Source organism: Eleginops maclovinus, chromosome 15 (assembly GCF_036324505.1).
Source record: "Eleginops maclovinus isolate JMC-PN-2008 ecotype Puerto Natales chromosome 15, JC_Emac_rtc_rv5, whole genome shotgun sequence".
NCBI lineage: Eukaryota > Metazoa > Chordata > Actinopteri > Perciformes > Eleginopidae > Eleginops > Eleginops maclovinus.
The window spans coordinates 318,137-339,660 of record NC_086363.1 but is presented as its reverse complement, the minus strand read 5'-3'; the positions used below and the strand labels follow the sequence as shown (position 1 = coordinate 339,660).

At 46.8% G+C, this 21,524-nt stretch overlaps 3 protein-coding genes and 2 non-coding genes across 6 annotated transcripts; 1 reads left to right on the top strand and 4 right to left on the bottom strand.

The window, feature by feature from the left end:
* Nucleotides 1-2,494: 2,494 nt before the first annotated feature.
* Nucleotides 2,495-7,114, top strand: LOC134876999 (galectin-8-like). The gene is made up of 9 exons (XM_063902326.1): nt 2,495-2,578; nt 3,584-3,672; nt 3,909-4,119; nt 4,436-4,555; nt 4,890-4,949; nt 5,197-5,223; nt 5,298-5,386; nt 6,573-6,741; nt 6,844-7,114. The coding sequence occupies exons 1-9, from the start codon at nt 2,540-2,542 to the stop codon at nt 6,997-6,999; spliced, it is 960 nt and encodes a 319-aa protein (XP_063758396.1). The 5' UTR covers nt 2,495-2,539; the 3' UTR covers nt 7,000-7,114.
* Nucleotides 7,115-7,426: 312 nt separating this feature from the next.
* On the bottom strand, nt 7,427-11,628 carry LOC134876998 (ribonucleoside-diphosphate reductase subunit M2). 2 transcript variants are annotated; one of them, XM_063902324.1, is made up of 10 exons: nt 11,308-11,628; nt 11,078-11,146; nt 9,918-10,085; nt 9,730-9,846; nt 9,035-9,168; nt 8,737-8,831; nt 8,516-8,649; nt 8,324-8,428; nt 8,136-8,249; nt 7,427-7,857 (listed from the first exon to the last, which is right to left on the bottom strand). In XM_063902324.1, exons 1-10 carry the CDS (start codon nt 11,395-11,397, stop codon nt 7,705-7,707), a joined length of 1,179 nt encoding a protein of 392 aa, XP_063758394.1. In that variant the 5' UTR covers nt 11,398-11,628; the 3' UTR covers nt 7,427-7,704. The 2 variants fall into 2 exon arrangements, with proteins under 2 accessions (XP_063758394.1, XP_063758395.1); XM_063902325.1 differs by having other exon boundaries at nt 9,918-10,061; nt 11,308-11,545.
* Nucleotides 7,927-8,064, bottom strand: LOC134877401 (small nucleolar RNA SNORD94). Its single transcript, XR_010167575.1, has one exon. It is a non-coding gene; the product is annotated as a small nucleolar RNA SNORD94 (small nucleolar RNA).
* LOC134877399 (small nucleolar RNA SNORD94) lies at nt 9,309-9,446 on the bottom strand. Its single transcript, XR_010167573.1, has one exon. It is a non-coding gene; the product is annotated as a small nucleolar RNA SNORD94 (small nucleolar RNA).
* Nucleotides 11,629-16,897: 5,269 nt separating the features above from the next.
* On the bottom strand, nt 16,898-21,524 carry LOC134876477 (Krueppel-like factor 11). The gene is made up of 4 exons (XM_063901421.1): nt 21,392-21,524; nt 19,609-19,815; nt 18,895-19,486; nt 16,898-18,794 (listed from the first exon to the last, which is right to left on the bottom strand). Exons 1-4 carry the CDS (start codon nt 21,422-21,424, stop codon nt 18,508-18,510), a joined length of 1,119 nt encoding a protein of 372 aa, XP_063757491.1. The 5' UTR covers nt 21,425-21,524; the 3' UTR covers nt 16,898-18,507.

Below are 21,524 nucleotides of genomic sequence, written 5' to 3'. Positions count from 1 at the left end.
TTCTGGCAAGTGTCACGTTTCCTGCAGTTGCATGCGGCTACATTCCATGTGACTGAATAGAATAGAAAGAGTACAGGTACATCGGAACAGGTGTTACAGTATTCCCTACAATTATTTAGTTTGTTCCCTCAGTTATAGGTTCACAACTATCAGGCTATGGGTCAAACAATCTGTTCATAACAAACGGTCAGCAGTATAAAGTCTGGCAGGCTGATATTCTCTACCAGACGATCATTTTTGTACAATCTCGTACACAATGAGCAACATCAGCTGATCCCCTATACACATACCTGCAGCTGCAGCGCTGGCTGAGGCATCTCTTGGTACACCCACATGAAGTGAACTCCCTGCTGGCTTTAGGCATAGGTGGCAGAGGCATTAGCCGTGGCACTAACTGACCTTCCTTGTGCATCCATCTCATTTCATCCACTGGAGGAAGATCAGGATGTGGCAGGTGAGCTTGGTTCCAGATTGTCGCTTGATAGTGTAAACGCATGATCTGAAACTTCACTGCATCTGAGGTTGGAGGCAGAGTCTCTTGTGGACGACCTTTGCAAAACAACTTCACTCTTGCTTTGTTGCATGTATCAACCTCGGGCACACCATACATCTTACAGGTGAATTTCTCTGTAGAATTCACAATATCTTCTGTGACGGGCCCCTTCCCCAGGCCAGTAAGATCGGTGTGATGTTGCTCGAACATCTGCCATCTGGCTGTTTTCTTTCTGTGACCGCTGAACTGAGACACACTATCACAGCCAGTGATGGCATGGAAGGCAAGGAGTGTGTCCACTTGATCATCAGATAGTAACTTGCGAATGTCATGTACTGACAAATACTTTGGATCCTTTGATGTCTCTGCTTTCATGTAGAGATGGGTACATTCGATTCTGTCATGATGTGCTAGAAGTAGAAGAAGCACGTCTGTGTCACACGCTGACGCGACTATTGTGTCCATAGGAGCCTTGATTCAGTACAAGTCAGTCGTGTATCAGCCCCCTCATGGTCAGCACTCAGAAAGGAGATTTCAAGTTCAGGATCTGATGACTTGACAGTGGTCGCTGCAGAAAACCCACCTGATACTACAACCACAGGCTGATGTTCTGGGCAGTGTTCTATCAGATGGTTTGAGAGTAGTCGAGCGAGATCTGCTTTCTTCTCTTCCAGTGCCATGAAGCTCAACCAGTCTGCTGGAAATGGAACAGAGTCTGTTTACGTTTCTTTCTTGTCTCTGTTTTGATGGATTTGTCATGGTACCTGTCAAAGACCACATCAACCCTCTGGTACTTCTCTCCCATCTGTGTCAGCAAACATGTTGGCATAGTTGCTGAATGTTGTAATGTCAGACGGCTTCCCAAGTGTCATTACAAGTGCTTGGCCATCAATAAGCAAGCAGCTGGGTTCCTGAAGGGGCACATCTGCAGGGGTTTGGATATGTTTTGTCAGTATATTTGCTAAAACAGATTTGTTGGTGGAATGTAGACTGCCGTTAGCTGTGGCCAGAGATGGCGGGATGGGCATGAGTTCATGCTGGAGAATATTTCCAGGTCTACCTTGCGACCTGCTCTATAAGCTGTGATGAGCATTTGTAGAATCTGCCTGTCCACTTTGGTAATGTTTTGCTTGTTCATGGAAAATTGCACGACTTCATACAAAGAGGCAAATGTTTTGGCTTTGTTTTTTCGAATGGGTGACTTCAGATCCAAGTGCTGGTCACTATCTGGAGGTCCACACAGTCGTTTGTCCACAAACACTTCCATTTGTGCCTGTCCAAGGTGTTCTGCACCAAGCAGAGATGCTTGAATCTGGGGTGTGACCACGTCCACGACCATGACAAAGGCTAAGCTTGGGGGAGGGGTGGGGTTATATTGGGGATGGCAAAGATTCCATTACAGCACATTTGGATCATTTTACCTCAAAACAAAATACAAAGGAAGTTCATGTAGTCTGATAATACCTGAGTAATTATTCATAGTTTAAAACAACTATTTTTGCAATGTCTAAGCAGTTTCTACACCTTACATCTCAAATATGAATATGGCATCGAATTGCCCATATAGCAAAACTTACTAAAGCACAATTCATTCATGTTTGTACCTCGTTCAGTCAAAAAGATATATAGATTTCAGCCTGGCGGTGGCGGCCATGTTGGTTTTCTCAATTTTTAGGTATTTTGGGACATTTTTGAGCTTCATATACAGCAGATTTGGATTCAGCACCCCTTAATACCCTAGAAACGTTGAATATTATAAATATTCACAAAATGCCTTCGGGGTTCTGATTCTGTCTTTTCACTTAATGCTTATTTTGAATGCCTTGTGTTTGTAATATTCCCATTTCATTATGATAGGAATATTCCATACCAAGTCTTAATCTCGTCAGAGTTTATTGTGTGAATCATTTAAAATAAACCTTAACTTTGTGATGGAGCAGAAACGTGTCTCAGTAACTACGTCATCATCGTGTTCCCTGTACGTAGGACCGCTTTGTCTCAACGTGCTGACGTCAGAATACGGAAGGTAAACAGCAGATCCACAAGATGTCCGTTTCTAACCCGAGACAAACGTTCCGGAACCTGGTGAGAAGTTCTCTTTCCCGCAGGTCCGGCCGTCTCTAGCGCCCCACAAGGTTCCGGATAACTGGAGCTAACCGGGGCTAACCGGGGCTAACCGGAGCTAACCGGAGCTAACCGGAGCTAACCGGGGCTAATATCATTACCTTTGTTTGGTCTCTGAGCAAAGATCATGTGATACTGTCATATCATATAACACTTTAATGATCAATCATTCTAAAACAGATCAGAGATATTATTCTGAAATGGACCAATCAGACAATGACTACTTTTACTGTCACTGCTTTAAGTACATTTAGAGGAGAGTACTTTCTACTTTCACTGGAGGAACATTTAGAATACTTTCACTGTGACAGAGTATTCCTACACTCTGGTACTTCTACTTTACTCAAGTACAAGACCTGAGTACTTCTACTTTACTCAAGTACAAGATCTGAGTACTTCTACTTTACTCAAGAACAAGATCTGAGTACTTCTACTTTACTCAAGTACAAGATCTGAGTACTTCTACTTTACTCAAGTACAAGACCTGAGTACTTCTACTTTACTCAAGTACAAGACCTGAGTACTTCTACTTTACTCAAGTACAAGACCTGAGTACTTCTACTTTACTCAAGTACAAGACCTGAGTGCTTCTACTTTACTCAAGTACAAGATCTGGGTACTTCTACTTTACTCAAGTACAAGACCTGAGTACTTCTACTTTACTCAAGTACAAGATCTGGGTACTTCTACTTTACTCAAGTACAAGATCTGAGTACTTCTACTTTACTCAAGTACAAGACCTGAGTACTTCTACTTTACTCAAGTACAAGATCTGAGTACTTCTACTTTACTCAAGTACAAGATCTGAGTACTTCTACTTTACTCAAGTACAAGACCTGAGTACTTCTACTTTACTCAAGTACAAGATCTGAGTACTTCTACTTTACTCAAGTACAAGACCTGAGTACTTCTACTTTACTCAAGTACAAGACCAGGTTCTCAGTGTCTCCATGTTTCCTCCTCCAGCTGGTTCCCTTCGCGGGGACGATCCTGGGGGGGCTGTTGCCGGGCGAGATGGTTCTGATCCAGGGTTCGGTGCCGACTGACGCCGACAGGTGAGGGACACAGAGGGTTGGAGGTTTTGGACACGCTGCTCTCTGACGGTGGTCCATAGGTTTGCTTACAGAGGGGGACCCTCTGGACCCTCTGGACCCCCTCGCTGTACTGCAGGACCGGGAACTAGAGGAGATCTATAAATAATACTTTCATGATGACGCGGGCAGTAAAACATTAGTGTGAGGGCTATAGGTTGCCCCCCCCTCAGTGTTTGTTGTTGTTTGTGTTGTCTCAGGTTCCAGGTGGACCTGACGTGCGGCAGCAGCTTGAAGCCGAGGGCCGACGTCGCCTTCCACCTGAACCCCCGCTTCGGGCGCTCGCCCTGCGTCGTCTGCAACGCGCTGCAGAGCGAGCGCTGGGGCCGTGAGCAGATCCTGCACGGGAGGCCCCTCGCCCCCGGGGCCGCCTTCGAACTCATCATCCTGGTCCTGGGAGACCGGTTCAAGGTCAGGGCGGTTATCCTAGATATTTAAAGGTCCTTCAGAGAGGCCCTGTTCCTCTGTGGTGCTGCAGGGTTAGTGCAGGTCAACGGTCTGCAGAGGCACAGAGAGATACTCCTACAGGTATCCATGGTGATAGAGATAAGTACCCCCCACCCCCCGCAGCTGATACCTGTTGACTGTAGGATCAGGGTCAGGTTCAGGTAGGGTACCGGAGAGGAGTCATGGGTAAAGAGGATAAAAAGTGAGGAAATGAAACTGTGTTCAGAGCGATTGAACGTTGGGGTGTGCCGTTTCTGCTCTCTGAACGCTCCGGCTGCAGGTGGCTGTGAACGGAGGACACGTGTTGGACTTCGTCCACCGGATGGAGCTGAAGCGCGTCGACACCATCTGCATATCAGGGAAGGTCAAAGTTCAAGCTGTCGGCATCCTCCCGGGTCCTGTGAGTCTGAGACGCTTTTTCTTTAGTACTAAGTATGAATATTAACGGGACATAGAAACACACATGCTTAGAAGCCACTGATCCTCAGAACAGCGGTGGCCCACAGGTCCAAACTCTTCCATCAGGAGGAGCTGCAGCTTCAGAAATGATGCAGAAACATCTGCAGCAGCTCAACACATTTAGAAACGTTCAGCAACTTGAGGAAACATGAGCAGCGTTTACTAAAAGCTGCATGTTCTCTCAGTGGGACGGACACCCGATATGTTCCTGGAATAATAAACAGCTGTTTTTTGTCGGGAGACGTGGGAATTAAAAAATGTGTTTTTGTTTTCAGAGTGAAGTTCCTGCTCCTCTGACCAATCAGGAGCCAGCAGACAGGAAGCAGGAACAGACCGTGAGTCTCATTTACATCAGTCTGTTCCCAACATTCCCAGGAGCTGAGATCAGTCATGATACAGAACCTAATCAATCTAGTGAGCTCAAATCAGCTGCACCCCCCCGAGCCTACAGGTGATCTGTGAATCACAGAGGAGCTCAGATTCTGAAAGTTCATTAAAAATTAAACATTTAGGTATAATTTAGGACTTTTCTCTAAAGCTCGATGAATATTAATACAGTTTGTGTTTTCTCCTCGTGTGAAGGCGATCATCTCCTCTTCAGGCGGCCTGGTGAGTGAAACAACATCAGCTGTGATCTGACTTCAACAGTTCTCTGACCCATGAAGATGTTCTGCTGTTTCCAGAGGGTTCCCTTCAGGGGGGGGCTGCTGGAGGGCCTGAGGGTCGGACGCAGCCTCACCATCAGAGCAGAGACTCACCACAACGCTCAGAGGTACTCTTTAAAGTAGAGACTCTACATACTGATATACACCTGAACATCAGCAGGAGAGGACTCTTTAAAGTAGAGACACTACATACTGATATACACCTGAACATCAACAGGAGAGGACTCTTTAAAGTAGAGACTCTACATACTGATATACACCTGAACATCAGCAGGAGAGGACTCTTTAAAGTAGAGACTCTACATACTGATATACACCTGAACATCAGCAGGAGAGGACTCTTTAAAGTAGAGACACTACATACTGATATACACCTGAACATCAGCAGGAGAGGACTCTTTAAAGTAGAGACACTACATACTGATATACACCTGAACATCAGCAGGAGAGGACTCTTTAAAGTAGAGACTCTACATACTGATATACACCTGAACATCAGCAGGAGAGGACTCTTTAAAGTAGAGACGCTACATACTGATATACACCTGAACATCAGCAGGAGAGGACTCTTTAAAGTAGAGACTCTACATACTGATATACACCTGAACATCAGCAGGAGAGGACTCTTTAAAGTAGAGACACTACATACTGATATACACCTGAACATCAGCAGGAGAGGACTCTTTAAAGTAGAGACACTACATACTGATATACACCTGAACATCAGCAGGAGAGGACTCTTTAAAGTAGAGACTCTACATACTGATATACACCTGAACATCAGCAGGAGAGGACTCTTTAAAGTAGAGACTCTACATACTGATATACACCTGAACATCAGCAGGAGAGGACTCTTTAAAGTAGAGACACTACATACTGATATACACCTGAACATCAGCAGGAGAGGACTCTTTAAAGTAGAGACACTACATACTGATATACACCTGAACATCAGCAGGAGAGGACTCTTTAAAGTAGAGACACTACATACTGATATACACCTGAACATCAGCAGGAGAGGACTCTTTAAAGTAGAGACTCTACATACGGATATACACCTGAACATCAGCAGGAGAGGACTCTTTAAAGTAGAGACTCTACATACTGATATACACCTGAACATCAGCAGGAGAGGACTCTTTAAAGTAGAGACACTACATACTGATATACACCTGAACATCAGCAGGAGAGGACTCTTTAAAGTAGAGACTCTACATACTGATATACACCTGAACATCAGCAGGAGAGGACTCTTTAAAGTAGAGACTCTTTAAAGTATGTTAAATGTCTCAGTTTTGCGGTGAACCTGCGAGTGTCGGGCGGCAGGGACATTGCTCTTCATCTGAACGCCCGCCTGAAGAAGCAGGTCTTCGTCAGGAACTCCTGCCTGTCCGAGAGTTGGGGCTCAGAGGAGAGGAAGCTGATTGGCCGCTTCCCCTTCAGCGCCGGACAGTACTTTGAGGTGAGACCCGCCTCCTCCTGGGAACAGGAAGACAGAATGTCTCTTCTGTCCGTGTTGCTGTCTCCTGGACCTTCGCTGATGAGGGACCTGAATGTGTTGCAGGTGATCATCCTGTGCGAGGCGCAGCAGTTCAGAGTGGCCGTTAACGGGCAGCACCAGCTGGATTACCAGCACCGGGTCCAGAACCTGAGTGGGGTGTCACTGCTGGAGATCCTCGGAGACGTCACCCTGCTGCACGCCAGCGCCTCCGATCCGTGACGTCCTCTGCTCGCTCAGAGGCATGGACCAAGTTCTTGATGTTGTTTGTGCTTCTCTAATTCCGCTCCCTGTGATTGCACTTTACCTGATCGAATAAATGCACCGTGTAAACATTCACAGGTTCTGGTTTCATGTTCATACTGTAGATCAGCAGCTCCATGGAGCAGGAAGCGCTCCAAGATAAATAAAGAGTGATTTGGCCCCGGCCCACTGACCGTGGAGTTACTGTGCCTCATGGCCAGAGGAAGACGAGCAGAGGCTCCCCTCACACCTCAGAACCACCGGCTGAGAGCAGAACCATGCTGTCAGAAGGCTGATATTCAGAAGGTCTCCTTTACATTCACTAACTCAGACGCACCTGTACTGGGATTCCCTTCATTTCCCTAATGGGACAAACCTGATCGCTTTTAGACGCTGAAGCCAAGAATTAAAGTTCCAGTTCAAACATTTTATTGCAAAACAGTCTGTACAGAATAAGTAAGTTAACACAATCTAAAAACCCTATTTACATTTTCTCACAAAATTCTGACATTAAAAAAAGCTCATTTACAGAACAAGTTCTGCTCCTCCTCCCAGAGCCCGCATTGAACCCCCTCAGTCCATGCTCCTGCAGAGCCTCCTCTAGTGTCCCATCAGACAGTGGAGATCCACGTTAAATCCTGGAGCGCCCCCCCACCCCAGAGCCTCCTGATGGGGGCCGGTCTCTCAGAAGTCTGCGTCCAGCCTGAAGGTGTTGTCGCTGGTTCCCGACATCACGCCCATCCTCTGGTACTCGCCCACGCGCTTCTCGAAGAAGTTGGTCTTGCCCTCCAGGGAGATGTTCTCCATGAAGTCGAAGGGGTTCTCCGCGCGGTAGATCTGTACACAAACACAAGCGGGTCAGCGCTACACTTTGAACTCAGCGCGGTGCGTTCACTTTCAGCAGCGTCTGTTCAGACCAGCGTCTGTATCCTGCCGCTGCCGCTCTGTCAGCTGACCACTCGTCCTCCAATCAGAGCGCAGCAGCAGCAGCCAGCCCCCATCATTGGCTGAGGTCCGTACCCCTGCGCGGCTCATCATCACAGACAACCACTTCCTGTCAAACTTAAGGGATATTTCTGACAGCGTTAAGGGGTCTCTGACAGGTGGGGTGTTACCTTGGTGAAGCCGAGCTCCAGCATCAGTCGGTCGGCCACAAACTCGATGTACTGCTTCATCAGGTCGCAGTTCATCCCAATCAGCTTGACGGGCAGAGCCTCCGTCAGGAACTCCTGAGAGCAGAGCGGGGGAAGAGTTAGCGGACGGACAGGAAGCAGAAACACCTGAGAGGGAGGGGGTGCCTCACCTGCTCGATGGCCACGGCGTCCCTGATGATGTCACTGACGGTCTCCTCAGAAGGTTTGTTCAGCAGGTGTTTGAACATCAGACAGGCAAAGTCACAGTGCAGACCCTGAACGCACCACAGGGAGAGGATCAGCAAACAGAGCCCAGATGTATTGATGACCTGAGAGTCCTAGAGTAAACAACAACAACGAACCTCGTCCCGGCTGATGAGCTCGTTGGAGAAGGTCAGGCCGGGCATCAGGCCCCTCTTCTTCAGCCAGAAGATGGCAGCGAAGGAACCTGAGAAGAAGATCCCCTCCACGGCGGCGAAGGCCACCACGCGCTCTCCTGAGGAACCAGACCCAGTCAGAACCAGACCCCCAGCAGCCCCACAGAACCAGAACCAGACCCCCCCCCCAACAGAACCCCCCTTACCGAAGTTGGCGCTCTTGTTCCCGATCCAGTGGATGGCCCAGTCAGCCTTCCTCTTCACACAGGGCAGCGTCTCCACTGCGTTAAACAGGTACTCTCTGAGGAGGGGGAACGCAGCGTTACTCTCCGAGGGACAGTGAATGCACCGTTAGAGCTATCAACAGAACTCTTAAACTAAAGCTGTAAAATCAGGAGCTAACTGATCCTGGAGCTGACCGTTTCAAATCATAGAAGAAGTCTCTCCCGCAGGTAGTGAGGACCCCCAGCGGGTCATTAAACACACCCCCAGCGCCCCCCCTACCTCTCGGTGGGCTCCTTGATGTAAGTGTTGATGAGGAGGCTGTACATCTCTGAGTGGATGTTCTCCATGGCGATCTGGAAACCATAGAAACACCTGGCCTCCGTCACCTGCACTTCCTGTGTGAAGCGCTCCACCTGGTGGAGACAGAGGAACAGGAAGTCAGTCACAGCTCCTCCCCCAGGGACAGAGGTCAAACTGCCAGCTGACGCATTCTCTCACAAGCGGGTCAGCGCCACACTTTGAACTCAGCGCGGTGCGTTCACTTTCAGCGGCGTCTGTTCAGACCGGCGTCTGTATCCTGCCACTGCCGCTCTGTCAGCTGACCACTCGTCCGCCAATGAGAGCGCAGCAGCAGCAGCCAGCCCCCATCATTGGCTGAGGTCCGTACCCCTGCGCGGCTCATCATCACAGACAACCACTTCCTGTCAGACTTAAGGGATATTCCTGACAGAGTTAAGGGGGATTCCTGACAGAGTTAAGGGGGGATTCCTGACAGATGATTTAAGGGGGCACGTCTCTCCGTCTCCTCACAGATCCAGAGCGGACTCGGTGCTGACAAAGGGAATTTGGGCGCCCACTCTTCAGATTAATCACAGATGTTTAAACTGTATTTGTTAGGTCTGATCTTTAGTTGTTAGCGACAGGGGAACTGTTTTAATGCTCCTTGTTCAATAAAGATGTGGGGGGGGGCTCACCAAGTTCTCGTTGACGATGCCGTCGCTGGCGGCGAAGAAGGCCAGCACGTGAGAGATGAAGAACCTCTCGTCGTCCTTCAGAGACTCCCAGTGCTGCATGTCTTTGGACAGATCCACCTGCACAAACAGGAAGTTCAGATCCAGCTGCTCACAGAGAGAGACAGCAACAGGAAGTGCAGGATGCGTACCTCCTCCGCCGTCCAGAAAGACGCCTCGGCCTTCTTGTACATCTGCCAGATGTCGTGGTACTGGATGGGGAAGATGACGAAGCGGCGAGGATTCTCCTTCAGCAGCGGCTCCTCTTCCTCGCTACTCTTCTTCACGGCTTTGGGCTGAGAGACAAACGCTGTCAGACGCTAACGCCAGATTATGGTCGGTCAAATACTGTACTTCTAGTCTGTCAAAAGATATTTTAATAAAGTAGATTCTTGACATTTTATTTTGAGGTACTTGTACTTTCTTGTATTTCCATGTTATGCTACTGTGTACTTTTACTCCATTACGTGCATTTAATGCCTTTGGTTGCTAGGCAGATTAGGATTGAAACACCGATATTATTCTGAAATGGACCAATCAGACAATGACTACTTTTACTGTCGCTACTTTAAGTACATTTAGAGGAGAGTACTTTCTAGTTTCACTGGAGGAACATTTAGAATACTTTTCACTGTGACAGAGTATTCCTACACTCTGGTACTTCTACTTTACTCAAGTACAAGACCTGAGTACTTCTACTTTACTCAAGTACAAGATCTGAGTACTTCTACTTTACTCAAGTACAAGACCTGAGTACTTCTACTTTACTCAAGTACAAGATCTGAGTACTTGTACTTTACTCAAGTACAAGATCTGAGTACTTGTACTTTACTCAAGTACAAGATCTGAGTACTTGTACTTTACTCAAGTACAAGATCTGAGTACTTGTACTTTACTCAAGTACAAGATCTGAGTACTTGTACTTTACTCAAGTACAAGATCTGAGTACTTCTACTTTACTCAAGTACAAGATCTGAGTACTTGTACTTTACTCAAGTACAAGATCTGAGTACTTCTACTTTTACTGTCGCTCCGATAAGTACATTTAGATGAGAATACTTTCTCCTTTAACTTGTAACAGTGTTCCTCCTCTCTGGAACTTAAAGTACTTGAGCTGTTTCAGCTCTGATGAAGATGGGAGACAGCGGATTATAAACATGAACAGCTGATTGTCCGGTTTGGCGCCAGAACTGATACTTTAGGCGCCACGTCGACATAAACAAAGCCTAATAATCACACACTTTGATCAGTGTGGAGATAATACACACGCATATACAGTCATATTATATAGACAGTCTATGGTTTAACTCACCTCAGAATCGGAGAAGATTTTCCGCGCGGTTTTAGACGCTAGGATGCGCGTGCTGTTCAGGCTCGGAGGCTGAAAGAGAACCATTCTGAATTAAAACCGTTTATTTTTTCACGTCAGACTGAAATAGAGACGAGATTGAAGTCATTACAGCTGCAGTGGCCAGAGAACTGCAGCTAATGTGTTAACAACCCAGAGTCATTCTAAAAGCTGCGGTGGGTTTTATTTCTTACCGTGTTTTCTTTGTCCAGGGACATCTTGTTAACCTCACTGCTGAGAGAGTTCCGATTCTTCCCGGAGAGAGGAGCGCGAGGAGAAAGCATTTTACTGATAAAATGAAATAAGTTACGGAGATAAAAGTTAAAAGCAGCTGAGAGAGACTGAGCGGCTCCTGCTGCTCTCCGCTCCACTTTATAGTCAAATAATGGCGCCAGAACGCAGCCGGCCAATAGGAAAGCCGCTCGTGTTGGCTCTTTAAACTGACGCTGACACGGGGCCAATGGGGTGGCGAGTAGAGATCACGTGCTGACAGAGCAGCTGCCGGGAATCAAAACGTCTTTGTTGAGGTTACAAAACTGCCTGAAAAACGATGTTACACAACCTGTCTGATTCCGACTGAAACATGTCTTAGTTTTACGTTAAAAACCTTTAAACGGTGATTATAAAATACTGCCATGAAGCTATAAGTCGTGTCGAAACTGCAAAAAGTAAATCTGACGTTAAATTACTTCAAAAAGTGAAACGTTTATTTTTATAATGGATTCATTTTGTATCATCAACCTCTAGCTACTTTGAAGGATCAGTCTGGTGCTTGTTACAACTTGAATGTGATTTATCTTTCTAAAGAGTTAAAAATAAAATTCAATTTTTGCCTCTCACAGAAACAGCGGTGTTGACTGGTCAGCTGTTTCCGGAATGCAGAGCTCAGATTGGCTCTAAATGTAGGGCAAAAGCAAGTGACGCCCCCCTAGCCACAGGTTGAGTTAGGCACAATTTCTCAAATACAAAGTACTGCAGTAAAAGTACTTGGAGGTGATGAATGTTTTGACTAACGGCTCAAAGAACTTCATGAGCAGTTTGTCGGTTAGACCTGAGTACTTCTACTTTTACTCAAGTACAAGACCTGAGTACTTCTACTTTTACTCAAGTACAAGACCTGAGTACTTCTATTTTTACTCAAGTACAAGACCTGAGTACTTCTACTTTTACTCAAGTACAAGACCTGAGTACTTCTACTTTTACTCAAGTACAAGACCTGAGTACTTCTATTTTTACTCAAGTACAAGACCTGAGTACTTCTACTTTTACTGTAATACACTAAAACTAAGATTTCTGCCCATTTTGAATTCACATGTTAGTACAATCAGAATCAGACTCGGGGAGGAAACGCAAACATACACAACAAACAAATAAAGCTTCTATGTTAAGATATAGAAACTTTTCTACATGTACTCTGGATATACTAAAAAACTACAAGCAGTATAGTCAGAATGAAACAGCAACATATGTAAGTATTGTTATGGAGTGGAAAACCATGTGCACATGTTTCCTTAAACTTCTTATGTTTCTATACATTTTTAAAAGTATGTTTTACTTTATTATATTTGATCTATACTGTATATCTATATACTACATTTACTGCAGTATATGTGAGCACTTCCAGCTCTGTTAATAAGGTATAATATAATGTGGCTCCTGAGGCACCAGCTGCAGGCTATGAGGGTAGACGCCTCCACCATCTCCTGGACCACCAGCTACCTCACAGACAGGCCACAGTGTGTGCGGCTGGGCAGTGCCTGTCTGAGGTGGTGGTTGGTAGTACAGGAGCCCCTCAGAGGACTGTGCTGTCTCCCTTCCTGTTCACCTTACACACCACTGACTCTCAATACAGCTCAGAGTCATGCCACCTGCAGGAGCTCTCTGATGACCCTGCAGTGGTAGGGTGTTTAAGGGATGGACGGGGGGAGGAGTACAGAGCACTGGTGGAGGGCTTTGTGGAGTGGACTGGAAGAAACCATCTGCTTCTGAATGTGGCCAAGACCAGAGAGATGGTCATTGACTTCAGGAGGAAGAGGACGTCTCCACTGCCCCTGTGCATTCTGGGAGAGGATGTGGCTGTGGCGGAGGACTACAAGTACCTGGGAGTGCTCCTCGACAACGGACTGAACTGGAGGGCCGATGTGGGATATTTCTTCTGTGTTTGGGAAATATTATATAATAACATTGAGAAATAATGGTTAAATGGTAATGGTAGGAACAGAGATTCTGAGAGATGGAGACAGTAAAAGGATAGCATGGTTGGGAGATTATTAAAACTGACCTAGGTCAAAATGTCAAAACAACTTCTTATGTATTGGAGACAGATCAAAAAGAGAGAGTGTCCTGGTGCTGGTACCTGACACCATCCGATACTGCACTGATTGGACTGTTACTGGGTTGAAAGAGAAGTAGGCTACATCAGAGCCGGTGACACCAGCAGAATCAATAAACGGATCAGGAGAGCTGGCTCTGTCATCGGCATCAAACCTTTTGAGACTGTGGTGGAGAGGACTCTGAACAGACTGCTGTACACCATGGACAACCCCCCTCTCCACCTGCAGCTGGAAGGACAGCGGAGCTCCTTCTCCAACAGACTGCTCCAGCTCCGTTCAGCAGAACCTTCCTGCCCTCTGCAGTAACTCTGTACAGTAACCCCCCTCTGGCTGCAGGACGCTCTGCTCCACAGCCTCTCTGTGAACTGGACTTCACTGCACACCTTACACTTTACATTTACGTTATACTGATGTAATATTCCATTTCATTACCTTGTGTGTACATTGCTGTATTTCCCATTTTTTATTTCTAATTATATGATACTAGTTTTGCTTCTTTTTGTTTTCGCTCCTGAAATGAAAAACATGTCCCAGTTCGAGATGAATGAAGTATTCTGATTCTGATGAAAGGTGCTGCAGTACTGCTCTCCGCCACCTGGTGCCGCTCTGGCTGTTTTTATATATATTTTAAATTATTTTTATTTGGCTTCTTGTGAATGTCGGTCAGTAAGGCAAGTGGGCGGGAACCTCCTCAGCCAATGACGCACCGCTCTCACGATTCCCGGCACCTTGCCGTGCCTCCCATTGGTCACACCCCCTGAGTACTGGCTCCTGATTGGTTGATCGCTGTTACCGGGGCTCTGTAGCTCTCGTGTTGTATAACAAACACGTAGCCGCGCTGCTGTCGTCGAGCAGAACCGTCTCCACACACAATGAGCCTCACACAGAGATCTGTTTCCTCCTCTCTCCGGCAGGTTCCTCTCTGAGAGCTGAACTCTCACAGGCGAGCAGGAGGAGACGGACTGGGATGTTAATATAGGCTTTTATGACTCTGATATAAATTACACTAAGATATTCAGTATGTTCCAGATGTTCAGTTCAGAAGCACATTTATATTTCTTCATTTGAAGATGGTCCTCAAATCTTTGATTCAAAGTAGTAATAACACTGTATAAATACTCCTTTATTCAGAAATATACCTAAATAAATACCAAGAGTAAAAGTACTCAAACAAATATATTATAGTTATCAATGCATATGAATTACTGTACACTGCTGGTTAGGTTCATCTACAATAGTACACTCATGTGTTGGTTTATTAGTATTTTGAGTTATTTATCTGAATTTAATGCAGTAGTTCAGTAGAAGCGTCAACGGGTGGGAAATGGAGAAATGTATAGCTCCACTTTGGATGGTCAAGACCGTTTCCGGTCTTTATGCTAAGCCAACCATACCATGTCCTGAGGTATCACCTAAACCGCTCACTCTCAAGCATCCCTTTAAAGGGACCCTATTATGTAGCTTGTAATTGGTTAGCTGACTGGCTCCGTTGTGATTGGTCAACTGCTCATAGTGGAGGGAACACCGAGATTTCAGCCTTTGCAGACCATTTACATGCACCAAAACCTAAAGAACTTCAGGGGAGGTGTAAGAGGTGGTGATGGCGAGATGAAGCCTATGAAGCTTTCCAGCCAATTGGTTTGCAAAAGGCTTCATCTCATGATTCCCCCCCACCCCTGTAAGTGTGTAAAACAGGCAGATATGAGATCTCGAGTGATCTCATACAGAGTTCCCAATCAGGGAAGCTTTAATAACCCTTAAAAGTGAACATGAAATCATACTTTCAGGTCATCAATATATACCCCTGTTGAATGGTTGTGATTGAAAGCCTAAGGAGGCTGGTAAACATGGCAGAGAGGGATTTCAATTCCTAAATAATATTCGTAAATGTATCCATGTTATAGCCTCACCAACGGTAAACAACATCAAAGTATGCGTTTATTAACTACATTACGACATTAAACTTACACTTTTATGAACAAAATAAATATGGGTGTAGGGAGACCTACACCCAAGGATCTTCTACGAATTGGTATGAGTGAAACACCTGGCTAGCAGGCTGTGAGGTAGCCGACGCAGTGTTCTGGTACTCCTGTTTCCCCCTGGAGGGGGCACGGCAGACAACAATGCTTGGAGGTCGACTGGTGTCACAGATATGCAGCATCTCTCTGAAAACACACACAAACATGAGCTGTGGAAGATCCACACGGGTAGCTGCTGGAGATGTTCATCTTTTGGGAGGGGGAACATTGCCCCTCCACTGGATGAGGGATACAGGCTAGCTGTTCGTCGCCACGATGAGGTGAGCCAGAACCGCCACGTCCTTAACCGGCTGTTCCAGTGTGTGAAATTCTGCGGGGTGTTTGAGCTGGCTTTGCGAGGCAAAGATGAAACTGAGGGCTCCACCAACCCTGGCATCTTTCTCGGACTGCTCGACTTCGTGGCTCAGTTAGATGAAGCTGTTGATGAGCATCTGAAACAGGCTACGGTGTTCAAGGGCACATCAAAGACTGTTCCAAATGAGCTCCTGGAGTGTATGCTAGCAGTGGTGAGGGAACGCGTTGTGGAGGTCAGCGAGCTATGTACCCATGGATGCAGCTTTCCTCCACAGCTTTCCACCTGAACCTTCTGTAGCTAGAGGGGACATATTTCTGTGAGCCATCTAGTGACACAAGAGGGATCTCTGTCTGAGTTCATCTCCTGACAGGTAATTGATGTGGTCTTGCTAATGTACCTATTGAATTGGTCACCTTAATCATTATCAGAAAAAAAATTGCCCCGTGAGATTTTTTTCAGGAGCCGCTGACAGCTCTGTAATTTCTAGTTGGTATACTTTGTTGATTCTATGCCAATCAACACGTTCCTGCATTTCTAATTCTCACTCGTCGTATCCCGTCTGTAGAGGGCTTCAGTGGGGGTGAGTCATTTGGTGCAAAACCTTTATCAAAACCAGGAAAGATAAGCAGGTTAAGAAACCAAACTAAGCTATGTGTTGTGTCTATCTAGTCCGCTGCTCTTCGCTTCAGCTGCACACACACCCCCAGCCCGACACAGTACATCAATAAGTGAAACAAACAAACAAACAAACAATCAATCAATCAATCCTTCGGGGGGTATAAGTGAGGGTTTGAGTCCTCCTAATCCCATCGGCGCACTGGGGCAGGGTACAGGAGGGGAATATGAGTGAAACTGTGTCAGTGGTTCAACCGATCTGAAGCTCTATCTGAAGCAGTCACGTGGTACCAACGGGCAGCGAGGCTTCGTTCGTCATCGATGACATCACACGCCCCGAAGCCTCGGCGCAGTAACTTAGTTAAAGGTATGTTATAACATATATAATTTAGCCCCAGTTAGCCTAGCTGTGATGCTAATGTGTCACCCCTGATTTATTCCGCTTAGGTACCTCAAACTATAAAGGAGGGTAACGCTTTGGGAAAGGATAAACCACAGGTACTTTTCATGGTACATTTTATTATAAAAGCCATATTCTTCAACATCGCTTACAGGCAAATGTTCAGGACATGGGATTATTCAGATATAAGCCGTTATTATTAAGAATAACATTTAATAACGAGGTATTTTATTACTGGCTACACTATGGGCCAAATCCGGCTATCGAAATGACAGCACTGCTTCCTCAACCAATGCCTTATTCAATAATAGCCGTGTAAAGAGAGTAGGTAGTATCACAGTGAGGAAAACTGTTCACTGACATTTGTAAAATATCCATAACTCGTACTGTCAATAAATGCAGATTGGAATACACGTCACATTCATATAGATATCAATATATTTACAATATTTACAGACACATTAACAGAAGTAGGCTAATAATAATAACAACAACAACAATAGTAGAAGCACAATACAGAGGCTTTGGCAACAAATAAAAAGAGTGCATACATCTTTGCTAAACGTGACATTTACACATGAAGTAAACATGAGTATACACGGAGAGAGTACAAAAACAAGCAAGATTAAAAAATCCAGTGCAATGTCAGGTTTCTGTTGGTTTCTGTCCGTGGAATAGCAGCCTGTCTCCGTCGCCCTCCTCTTACGGTGAGTTTGTGGAATAAATGTCCTGAGCATGTCGGAAAGCTCGTCCGACCTCCGCCGGCTGCGTCTACACGATTTCTATTGGAATATATATTAAGTTTCAAACACCTGGAACCTCATCTGTACTGCGGGCCTTTAGTCTGTTTCCAAACACAACGACTGAAGACGATGGTTTTCAACGCTGTTTATTTGAAGGGCTGCAGATATTCAGGAATAATCGTTTGGACAGTGAAATGACCTTCCTGTTTTCTGAAGGTCTTTCAATGCCCGGTTGTTTGAGTGAAACCCCAAAGATACTCACTGTACTATTATATAAACTGAAGGAGTAGTGCTCTTTATATCCGACAGGCGGAAAGCTTGAGCTGAGTTTAATCGTTGCAGCTCAAAAAGTCAAATGTAAAAATACAAACCCTTTAAAAACTCTTCTTAATGAGTCACATTGCCAGGATGTTGGGGAGCGAGGACAGCTTCCCTTTCCAACCCACATTCTAACATTAGCATGATAATTGTATGCTGTCAGCACATAAAGGTTGGCAGGAAAGCATGCTAACACGCTATCACAGCAGCATCTCAACAGCATCATGCTAACATTAGCATGCTAATTGCACCAATGTCAGCTAATGAAAGTTGGCATGTAAAACTGAGCGTTACATACTAAACATTAGCCTCTGTGCATGCTAACTGTGAGCTCGTTAACATGCTATACATCAGGAGGCTAACATGTTTTGACATTATCATGGTAACATGCTAACGTTAGCACTTAGACTTGAGGCCCGGAGTGTAATGAGAGGCTCGACTTTTAGTCTGAGAAACATTCGGAAAGGGACGTTTGGTCACCTGACGTCTGAGAACCTAGAGCAGAAGGAAAGAGCGGGAATTATATTATCTGAGTTTGTCGCGCAGACACAGCCGGCACTCGGCTTCTGGCCAGCAGAGTGATTTGTAGAAAAGTTCCTCCGGTTCTGGAGCTGATTGAGAGTCACAGTTTGGGTCCTGAGTAGACTATTAGTTGGCGGTGGACACCAGCACACCGACAGGAAGTGCAGGGGGGGGTCCTCTGTTCAGGCCCTTGTTGAGGTCTCGGGGCTCGGCGGGCCACGACGACGCCCTCTTGGTGGTCATGTGACGCCGGGCATGTTTGGTCAGGTGATCGCTGCGCATGAAGCGCCGATCGCAGACGCTGCAGACAAACTTCTTCTCGCCCGTGTGCGTCCGGCGGTGCCGCGACAGCTCGTCGGATCGGGCAAACTTTTTATCGCAGCCTTCCCAGTGGCAGCTGAAGGGCTTCTCGCCTGCAGAGGAACAGTGGGGTCAGAATCAGTGCTTTATGATCACGACACCATGATGAACAACCATGACACATCTGACCAATCAGAACCGAGCAGCCCTCACCTGTGTGTGTGCGCAGGTGAGCCTTCAGGTGCGAGCTCTTGAAGTAGGTTTTCTTGCAGCCGGGGAAGTTGCAGACGTAGTTTCGGCGGCGGGAGAAGTCGGCCTGTGTCACCCCGCCGCTGCCCCCGGCCGGCAGGTAGACGGGTGCCGGCGCCAGGGGGAGGAGCTTGGTATTTCCCAGTGTCATGACGGCCTGTGGCGCTGCAGATGCCTGCGGGACGACGAACATCACGGTGCCCGGCGACACGGCCGAGCCCACCAGCAGGGGCTGCGCGAAGCTGGGGGGGGTCTGGGGAAGGATGGGCTTCGGCCCCCCCGCCGGCTGCACCTGCACCGGAGCCTGCACGAAGGCGGAGATCAAACCCGAGTGGCTGCTGAACACCTGGCAGAGCAGCGGCGAGGGGGGGGGCAGCGGCGGCGAGGGGGTCTGTGCAGGCGGGGGGGGGGGGTCTGTGGGCGGGGGGGCGGCGAGGCTGTCGGTGTGGCGGATGACGCTGGTGAGGACGCACGAGTCCGCCTGGGGGGCCAACGTCTCCGAGGGTGGGGCTGAGGTGTCCGAGGGGAAGCTGGGACTGTGAGGTGGAGTCATACACTGGGGGGGCAGCAGAGATTCAGAACATGGCACTTTCATCTTCAATAAAACCTGAGTGATATTCCCCCCCTGACTGATCACTGCTCAGGCCTCAGAGCTGTACATTAAACATGGTTTCTCACCAGCGAGGACAGGGCGATCAGGTCTTTGGGAGCCCCCCCCCCCCCTTGGAGGTGGATGGAGTCGCAGGAGTCGGAGGTGGGGGTCAGGGGGCGGGGCTTGTGCGACATTTGACCCCAGAAGCTCATGCTGACCAGCGCCTCGGCGGCCTCCAGGTCGTGGTACTCGATGCACGGCTTCAGGTCAGCCCGGCACTCCATACCGCCAACCTGAAGAGCAGATTCAAAACGTTAAAGAGGACCTTCTTTTTTCCCAGAATTCAAAAACTGTTTCTACATTTTCTGACTTTTCCTCAAATCTTGACTTTCCCCAGATTTCAGATTATTTCTCAAATTTCGGACTTTTCCCAAAATGTTTGATTTTTTTCTCAAATTTTATATTTCCTCACAGATTTCAATTTATTCCAGAATTCTGGTTTTTCTTATAATTCTGATTTCCCAGATTTCTGCGTCTCCTCAGAGTGTTGTGTCTTGGCTGTAACTCTGTAAATGTCCCCTCTGGGGGACTAATAAAGCACTGATTCTGAATAGATGAGGGGAGGAGGTACAGGATGTATCTCCCCCCTCCCTCTACAAGCCACGCCCCCTCTCTCATTTACATGCACCGACTCACCCCAAAGAGAGGTGGGGGAGAGAGAGGAAGCTCCAGACAGGAAGTGCAGTTGGAAAAAACAAAGTCAATCTGTTGCAACAAACACAGCGCTGTGAATTCCCACGCATTAAAGATCACCCAAACATACCACAGCAGCAGCGAGGTATTCAGCATGAATTCTACTTATTGGAATGATTTACTCAACACCTGTTTCCTATAAAAGCACATCCACACATCCCGCGATATGTATAATGGATGTATGTGTGTCTGTATGCACTGAGAGGTGTTGTCTCCTCTTTGTCTGCCTTCAGGTAGACATGAAGCCTAATGAGCATCACTTTCATTTGATCACCTCAGCTTACTGGTGTGTTCCATATTCATATTCAACATGCAATAGGAATAGAGCATGGTCATTATTAAAGGCTCTGCAAACAGACTCTTTCCATTATTACTCATTTAACATGTTCTCTTCTATGATGAGACACTGAATATTTTCGGGTTTTACAGGAAAAGCACAAATATGAAAAAGCATTTCTAAAATCGACCTGTTTCTAACTCCAGTCAGCACCAATCAGAGGCCTTGAATCAGTCATTATCAGCCCTCTATTGTCCCGTGTCTTGTTATGAACATGTGCTGTCTGACAGTAACAGGCTTCATAGAGCTATCATTAGGTTTAACCTCAGGTTCTCAGGAGGGAGAGAAATCCCTAGCTGCAGGTTGACTGAGTTCAAGTCGACCATCTTGATTCATTTCCTCTATTTTAAATCACATTACTGAGATATTACAACATCTTTATCAGTGACAAACAATCGGTCCCTTCACTTACTGACTTTTAGTAACATGTGTTCACTACAACAGTGTGTGAGTGTGTGAGTGTCATTCAAGGAGTGTGTGTCCAGGTCCTGAGTGCAGTTTAAAGACTAAATAACCAGTGGAGAATAAAGTGAACGCGAGGCTGCAGGGAGAGGTGTTAAAGTTATCAGCAGGGATGCACCGCAGTGATGCCACTGTTGTGAACCGAGCGGAGGTTCACGATGACCTCAGATAACCCCCCCCCCGCTGCAGCTACAGCGACACACCGCGGTGCATGCTGTGCGGGCTGTGCAGTCTCTATATCACATGCACTAAACTACTTTAGAGCGCAGTATCAGCCGGAAACTGAGAGTCCAGGTGTAGAAACAAGAAGAGCTCACCCGACAGTATCCCTCCGCCGTGGCGCTGAGCATGAGGAGGAAGGGATGAATATAGATCCAGATATGTAAACTTAAGCAGACAGTAGAGAGCAGTCAATAATCTGCTCTGCCAGCAGACTGGCTTCAGCTGAGT